This window comes from Rhea americana, unplaced genomic scaffold (assembly GCF_003343005.1).
Source record: "Rhea americana isolate MKP2758 unplaced genomic scaffold, rheAme1 scaffold_706, whole genome shotgun sequence".
NCBI classification, from domain to species: Eukaryota; Metazoa; Chordata; class Aves; order Rheiformes; family Rheidae; genus Rhea; species Rhea americana.
Genome location: NW_028186875.1, coordinates 19,276 through 27,696, shown reverse-complemented (window position 1 = coordinate 27,696; position 8,421 = coordinate 19,276). Strand labels below are relative to the sequence as shown.

At 65.7% G+C, this 8,421-nt stretch overlaps 1 protein-coding gene across 1 annotated transcript; it reads left to right on the top strand.

Annotated features, from left to right (window-relative positions):
* The first annotated feature begins 3,765 nt into the window (after positions 1-3,765).
* GCK (glucokinase) lies at positions 3,766-8,415 on the top strand. The gene is made up of 10 exons (XM_085321727.1): positions 3,766-3,842; positions 4,244-4,406; positions 4,499-4,653; positions 5,317-5,436; positions 5,526-5,621; positions 5,846-5,945; positions 6,806-6,989; positions 7,224-7,379; positions 7,938-8,171; positions 8,269-8,415. The coding sequence occupies exons 1-10, from the start codon at positions 3,822-3,824 to the stop codon at positions 8,411-8,413; spliced, it is 1,374 nt and encodes a 457-aa protein (XP_085177853.1). The 5' UTR covers positions 3,766-3,821; the 3' UTR covers positions 8,414-8,415.
* The last annotated feature ends 6 nt before the right edge of the window (positions 8,416-8,421 follow it).

Here is an 8,421-nt window from a genome sequence, read left to right as displayed (position 1 = left end):
CCGGAAGTCGCTGTGAGGAGGCGGGCGGCCGCCAGGGCACCGGCTGCGACCCGGAAGCAGAAACGTACCGACCGGAACTAGCACTAGCCCCGGGCAACTGCCACGGGGCCTCGCCCGCTCTGCGCACGCGCCAGCCACAGCTGCGCTCCTCCCACCACCCACCCCCCTCAGCGCTTAGGCCAATAAGCGCCCGCCTCTCGCATGGGCCACGCCCACCGCCTCCCCCGTCCCGCCTCCAGGCTCAGCAGCCAATCAGCACCGCCTTGACATCATAGGGGCGCAACTGCCGCTACACCCCTCCAGTAGGGGGCGATCTATCCCAGCAGCCTGTGCGCGGAAGGGGGGGGGGGGGGAGACCCCTCTCCGTAGCCAGGGGGGACCCCCCCCGGCATGGGGCAGGACTCATGTGTGGGGCTGGCCTTCCCCCAGGGGACAAGCCCTGATATGGGGTGAGACCCCTCTGGGTGTGGGATGGGGACCCCGCATGGGGCGGTGATGCACCCCCCCCAATGGYGTAGGCAGGTGTATAGGGCTGGCCCCTCCGTGTGGGGCAAGGCCCCTCCATAGGTGAGACCCCCTATAGCATGGGCACGTGCCTGTAGGGCTGGCTTCTCCATGTGGGGCAAGGCCCCTCCTGTGGGGTGAGACCCCCCGCCCATGTCATGGGCACATGCCTATAGGGCTGACCTCTCTGTGTGGGGCAAGGCCCCTCTTGTGGGGTGAGACACCCCCCCCCCCATGTCATGGGCACGTGCCTATAGGGCTGGCCTATCTGTGTGGGGCAAGGCCCCTCCATGGGTGAGACCCCCTATAGCATGGGCACGTGCCTATAGGGCTGACCTCTCTGTGTGGGGCAAGGCCCTTCCTGTGGGGTGAGATCGCCCCCCCCACTATGGCACGGGCATGTGCCTATAGGGCTGACTTCTCCCTGTGGGGCAAGGCCCCGCCTGTGGGGCAAGACCCCCCCCATGGCAACGGAGCAGCACCCCTCCGTGGGGCGACCCCCCGCTGTGGCGTGGGCACCCCCCATTACGGAGAGACCCCCCGGCGCTCTCCCCCCACGCCTCCGCCTTTGCCGGCGGGCGGCGGCGGCCCGCTCGGCCCCCCGTCTCCATGGGAGCCGGCCGGGTTGCTAAGCCCCGCGCTGGAGTGCTTGCCGCTGCCGCCGCCGGCGCCTCCGAGCCGTTGGTATGACAACGGGAGGGCGCCGGGGCCGAGCCTCGCTCGTCCGGCCGCCCCGCTCGTCCGGCCGCCCCGCTCCGTCCGGCCGCCCCGCGGCCTCCGCATCCCGGCCGGCCGGGCTCGGGAAAACCGGGGCCGGAGCGCCGGAGCGCGCGTGCGCGTGGGCCCAATCCCATGGTGGCGGCGAGCGTCGGGGCGAGCCGCTTTCCGCGACGCTTTAGCCGGCGGCGCCCCGTCGCCCGGGGCCCCGCCATGCGGGCCGCGCGGCCCCTCTCCCCGGGGGCCATGAAGTAACCTCCCCTCCCCCTCCAAAAARAAATAGCTCCGGCCCCAAAAAGCCCTGAACGACATCAAAAAAAATTTTTTTTTTTTTTTAAAAAAAGACGACGAAAGTGGAGCGTCCGCCGGCTGAGCGAGACGGGAGCTGCCGAGCGCCGGCAGGACGCCTTTGCCCGCGGGCCGCCCCGTGCCGACGGCTGCCCCCATGCTGGATCACAGAACCAGGATGGAGAGCTCCAAAAGGGAGAAGGTAAGAGCCTCCCTCCTCCTCCTCCTCCTCCCCCCCTTTTCCTCCTCCTCCTCCTCCGTCTCCGTTGCTGCCAGCATCCCGCCCCAGCTCCCRAATCCCGGCTTGGAAGGGTGGGGGCTCCTCTTTTCCCCATTCGACAGTCCTGATTTCCCGCCGTCGACCGCTTCGGAGCTGGGTCCGCCTCCCTCTTTTCCTCGCGGCGCCCGAATTGGAGCCGGGATGCTCTCCGGCGTCCCGGGATCCCRCCGGGATTCGGCAGCAGCCTCCCCYGACGCGGAGGCTTTGTTCYGGCTTCAAACTCCTGGGACAACCACGCAGTGCTGCGTCTCACTGGAAAAGGGAAAGCGAAGAGGGCGAGGAAGAGCGATGGCGAGAGTCGGGAGAGGAGGAGGAAGGACGGCTCGGTGGTCTCGGACACTCTGGGTGCCGTCGCGAGGCGAGGTGCTCTCCGGCCACGAGCTGCTGCGCCACGGCTCTTCCGCGAATGCCTGCGTCCCGCCGCGGCGCGTCCCACCTCCCGGCTTCGCGTCCGCCGGCGTTTTCCCGCCCGAYGTCCCGAGGGACGCTCCTCGCGGCCAGGGAAGCTGGGAAGGCTTTAGGGCAGGAGAAGGATTTTCAGATGGTTCTGTGGGATTCAGCTGCCCGGGATGAAATGGGTCCCGAATCACCGCAATGGAGACACCACGCAGGAGCAGAGGGACCAGAGCCCRGATGGATCTGAGGACCCACACCGGGAATTGCTCCCAGCTCCCTCGTCTCCCAGCCGGAGAGCTCCCCAGGGCCATGGCTTGGATGAGGACACCGAGAAGCCCCCGGTGTGGACCGGCGGGCCCAGGGGATGCCGGGGGACACACGCGGACAGCGCAGGTGCCAGCGGGCAGGAGCCAGCGGCGGGACATCACCACCAGGCCTCCGAGACGGCTTTTGGCCTCGTGATTTACAGCTTTTCTCTCTTCGCGGGAAAGGTGAAACCAAATTGTTGCCTCAGAAAGCCGAGAGCCTGTTTCGGTCCCCTGGAAAGAGTCATACTGAGCTCAAGGAACCCCGAATCCCTCATGCTGGAGATGAGAGGAAGGAGGAACTGGGCTGTACATWGCCTGAGATTTGAAAACCATCGGAGAAAAGTAGGGAAAATGAGCCCCGGAGCTTCCGCCGTGGCTCTCGGGCATCCGCAGCCGGGACGGGGCCTCTGCCAGGCGCRCGGCGCTCGCCACGGCGGGGCGGCTTCGGCGTTGGCGTGCTGAACGGCGCCGTGGGCCAGCTGCCGCCTTGCAGGGCGCTGAATGCCTCCGGGCGCCGTCTCTGGTGCTGGGCGAAGCGGGTGGCTCCCGCTGGATGTTTTTCCCTGCAGGAATTTCCCAGGCAGAACGCCTTCGGGGTGGCGTCGCTGCCGGGGAAACCCGCCGCCGCGGTGTTTCCTCGGGCCGCCCCGTCCCCTTTGTGCCCCCGGCCTCGCTTTGCGGCCTCCCGCGGCTCAGGGTTTTCAGCCAGGCTTCGGCACGGACGGACCTTGGGAAATGCTCGGGAGGGTCTCAGGTTTTTCTTAGAGGCGCTGGGTTTCCCCTTGCTTGTGGGTGATGGCCAAGACCACCTCCAGGCGTCTGCAGACGGATCTGGAGCACGGAGTGTCCGTCCCCAATGCTCCCAACAGACGGGAAGGGAGATTTGGCCTTAATTTGTGCCGTGGGGAGTTAGAGGAGGACGGGCACAGAGACGAAGACCACCACGCACCCGAGCTGGCACGGGGTGACGTTTGCAGCCTGCTCCGGGCTCCGGCGCAGCGGGGCCGGCAGCCGACCTTCGCTTCGGGGCCACGCGGTGRCCGGCACCCCTCGGAGGCATCCCCTCGGGAAGGGAGACCCGTGTGCTCCGTGCCGCGTCGCCCAGCCCGAAAAGCAAAGCCGCGGCCTCGAGGCAAACAGCCGTCGGGGAGGCGAGAAGCACAGCCGGAGCGTTTGGAGCGTGCCCGGCTCCCGGTGACTAATGAGGCCTCTAATGCCTCCGGCTACATCTGGCCGGCAGAGCGGAAAGCTCCTCTCTTCCCCCCCACCCCGGCTCCATCTGACAGCCCCGGGGCTGCCTGCCCTCGATTACGTGCTGCGCGCGGCTAATGGAGGCCAGAGGTTGCTACGTAAGGGCAAACACGGATCTCGACTGCCGGGCGCTGCCTCCGAGCAGGCCCTGCGCCTCTTCCCGGCGGCGGGCCGGGCCGCGCTKCCCGAGAGCGCTCTTTCTATCCGCGCCGCGATCCCATCCCCGCCGCGCGCCGCTCGTGGGGAGCCGGCGGGCGACGCGGGAGGACGCGGCCCGCGGTGTCCTCCCGAAGCGTCCGCTTGTGGCCGCTGTTGGAGACGGGAACGATGGATTGAGGATAAGCTGATTCAGGGGATCTGTGTGTCCGTGGGGAAAAACAGGGCCAGGCGAAGGGAAAACTGTGCTGGTTGATTGCAGTGCTGTTGTCGGCTGCTCCCGGGGGCCGCCCACGTCCCCGATCCCCGTTTCCCCCGAATGACTCCGTCTCTCCTGCCGCAGGTGGATCAGATCYTGTCGGAGTTTCGGCTCAAGGAGGAAGACCTGAAGAAGGTCATGTACCGCATGCAGAAAGAAATGGACCGCGGGCTCAAGCTGGAGACGCACGAGGAAGCCTCCGTCAAAATGCTGCCCACCTACGTGCGCTCCACGCCGGAGGGCTCAGGTACGGCAGCGCAGGGCCGGATGGGCCCCGTTCCCGGCGCCTCRCGGCAGGAGGCCCTGAGCTGGCCGCGTTTGTCCCCTCTGGCATTGCAGAGGTCGGAGACTTCCTCTCGCTGGACCTGGGYGGCACCAATTTCCGCGTGATGCTGGTCAAAGTGGGCGAGGGCGAGGAAGGGCAGTGGAAAGTGAAGACGAAGCACCAGATGTACTCCATCCCCGAGGACGCCATGACGGGGACRGCCGAGATGGTGAGCTTGAGCCAGCCCCGGGCGCCTGCACTGCCGCCTTGGCTCCGCCTTGCCGCCTCCGGCTCCAGGAACGGCAAGATGGGAGCGCGGTGCACGTGGGACGGCGCTGGAGGGGTCCCCATGAGCGGGCAGGGAGACACCATGTTGTGCGCCTCCAGCTACCCCAGCTGAGAGAAGAGAAACRGGTCGAATCGAGGTGGTTTTGGGTGCAAATGTCAATCTGCCAAATGCGGGTTGGGGAGAGCAGGTATCTCCACCCCTCCCGCGTCAAGATACAGCTGTGTCTGGGTTTGGGAGGCTCGGAGGAGTGTGAGCGGGGCTGGAGACCTGCTGAAAGCGTCCCCTTCAGATGCCACCCCTGTGCCAGAGGCGAGCTAGGGACAGCATCCCACGGCTCGTGGCAAAGCCTTCTCTACACTGCCCCAACCTTGCTCAGCCGGAGCCAGAGAGGAGTGAGAAACGCTCYGTCTCAAAGCCCTGGGCTAGTGCACGTTGGTGGGCACACCGGGACCACGTCCCATCACCCCTCCAGCTGCCAGAGGCCATGGCAGGGGGATGTGACTGCGCATGGTGACGGGGATGGTGGCATCCCACCGTCTCCTGGGAGGGTTTGCCCTGCACCGAGGCGGCCACTGGCGATGGGCTCAGCCTGTTCTCTTCCAGCTTTTCGACTACATCTCYGAGTGCATCTCCGACTTCTTGGACAAGCACCAGATGAAGCACAAAAAGCTGCCCCTGGGCTTCACCTTCTCCTTCCCCGTGCGGCACGAGGACATCGACAAGGTGAAGGGTTCACAGGGTGGCAGCCAGGCAGCAAAGGGGACATCCCTGCCGGCCACTCATGCTGTCTCTCTGTCTTACCCTCGTCCCAGGGGATCCTTCTGAATTGGACCAAGGGCTTCAAAGCCTCTGGTGCGGAAGGCAACAACGTCGTCGGGCTCCTGAGAGACGCCATCAAACGGCGAGGGGTGAGATGATCGTACAGTTTGTGCTGTTCACGCAAGTTGGCACCCACCCCTCTGTCCTCACCTTGTCTCACCAGAGGCACCCTGCCACTCGTCTGGGATGCCSCGTGGGGACAGATGACCCCGCTGGTGTCCCCCCCCACAAACACACACCCCGAGAGGGGACTCACGCGTATGTCCCCCCCACCTGCTGCTGCGAGAGCTCAGCCGCTTTCTCTCCGCCGCAGGATTTCGAGATGGATGTGGTCGCGATGGTGAACGACACAGTGGCTACGATGATTTCGTGCTACTATGAAGATCACCGGTGCGAGGTTGGGATGATTGTGGGTAAGACGACCCCTTCGCGCCGGCACGGGGACACGTGGCAGGCGAGGGGCGACAGGAGGGACCTTTCCCGGGGCAGAGCATCCCCCCGCCCCGGCCAGGCTCCCGCTGCTCCTGTCCTGCTCATGCTGCATGCCAGGACTTGTCCTTTTTGAGGGACACCAAGGGGTGAGCGTGGCTGCTGGAGGCAGGTTGTCACCTAGCCCACCTGGGACCCTGGAAACGTCTGCTGCACTGGGATATTTTCCTGGTGCATCCAGGTGGTGTTCACACGGGACACGGGTCCCTCTCTCCGTCCCCGGAGGGATCTCCTTTCTGCAGGATCCCGCTGCCTCCGGCACATCACATAGTTGCCATGGCTGAGCCGAGGCCGGTGGGAAGCGGCTGGAGGTCCAACCTTGACCACGTAACGCTTGGTCCTTGCCATGCTGGGGAACCTGGGGAGGTGGGGAAGGGTTTGATGCCGCGTCAGGGCCGTGCGGGCTTCTTCCCACCCCCGGGGCAAGCGGACAGGAGCAGTTGGGCTCTATATTTAGTGCCGTCAGCGAAGCGGCCATCTGGGCTCCTCAAGCCGGCCTGCGGCTTCCCCTCCACCTGGGTAAACACCGCGCCGGTGGCGCCGGCCTGTTTATCAAGCTGCTCCGGAGGAGGAGGAGGAGGAGGAGGAGGAGGGATGGCCTTGCAGGGGCTGAAGCCGGGTCCAAGGCGGGGGGATCTGCGCCTTTGATACGTCAGGTCCCCCTCCAAAAAAAAAAAACTCCGCGTTGGGGCTCAGTCGGAGCGCCGCAGCCCGCGGGGTGGGGGGGGCGCCCCCACCGTCCGTCCCCAACCACATGTCCCCAACCGCGTCTCCCTTCCCGCAGGCACGGGCTGCAACGCCTGCTACATGGAGGAGATGCACAATGTGGAGCTGGTGGAGGGCGACGAGGGGAGGATGTGCGTGAACACGGAGTGGGGCGCGTTCGGCGCCTCGGGGGAGCTCGACGAGTTCCTGCTGGAGTACGACCGCGTGGTGGACGAGACCTCACTTAACCCCGGTCAGCAGCTGTAAGGAAGATGACAGATACGGTCGCAATCCCCCTCTCGCCATCGCCAGGCTTCTCCTTGGCCACGTCCCTTCCTCCGGCTCCTTCCCGGTTTCCTTCGCCCGCCCCGGCGGGCTTAGCTGAGGCTGGAGCAGTTCGTCACAGGGATGAGGCTCGCCCCATCCGGCCGGCGCGCGGCCCCAGCCCTCCCCGGCTGGCCGCTCTGATGGTCACCGCCCTCTCGCTTATCCCCCAGCTACGAGAAGATCATCGGCGGCAAGTACATGGGGGAGATCGTCCGGCTGGTGCTGCTGAAGCTCGTCGATGAGAACCTGCTCTTCAACGGCGAGGCCTCCGAGAAGCTCAAGACCCGCGGCACCTTCGAAACCCGCTTCGTGTCACAGATCGAGAGGTATCGGGGCCGCACCGGGCCGGGACCCCCATGCCAGCTGGCTCCAGCTTCCCCAGTTTGGGATCTTCTGTCCTGTCACACCACATCAGGCAGCTCTAGATGCCCCAAACTGGGGTCTTCTGTGCTGTCACACCACATCGGGGAGCTCTAGATGCCCCAAATTGGGGTCTTCTGATCCATCATGCCACACCAAGCAGCTCTGGATGCCCCAAATTGGGGTCCCCTGCCCACACCAGCTCTCTCACATGGGGTCTCCCACCTCAGCACCCCATCCCAGCCTTCTCCAGCTGCCACATATTGGTGTCTCCCATCCAATCACACCACAACAGCCCTCTCCAACTGCCCCACATGAGGTCCCTTGTCCCATCACCCCACACTAGCCCTCTCTGGTTGCCCTATATGAGGGTCCCCTGTCCCATCACCCACCAGCCCCTTCACATTGGGGTCTCCCATTGCATCACCCCACACCAGCCTGGCCCCCCCTAGCCCGCAGCCCCCATGGGACTCCTTGTATCCCACCCCACCGTGGCCAACACGTCCCTCTGTTCCCCCTGCCAGCGACTCGGGCGACCGCAAGCAGATCTACAACATCCTGACGGCCTTCGAGCTGCTGCCCTCGGGGACGGACTGTGACATTGTGCGGATGGTCTGCGAGAGCGTCTCCACCCGGGCAGCCCAGATGTGCTCGGCCGGGCTGGCCGGCGTCATCAACCGCATGCGGGAAAGCCGGAGCCAGGACACCCTCAAAATCACCGTGGGAGTCGACGGCTCCGTTTACAAGCTCCATCCCAGGTGAAGGCCCCTTCCTCCTGCCTCGGCCTCTCTCCTCCTCCTCCTCGCCGCCGCCATTTCCCTCAGCCTTGACCCTGCTTTTTCTCCCTCCTGGCAGCTTCAAAGACCGGTTCCACGCCACTGTACGGCAGCTGACGCCGGGCTGCGACATCACCTTCATCCAGTCGGAGGAAGGCAGCGGGCGAGGGGCCGCTCTCATCTCGGCCGTTGCCTGCAAAATGGCCTGCATGATCGGGCAGTGAGAGCGGAG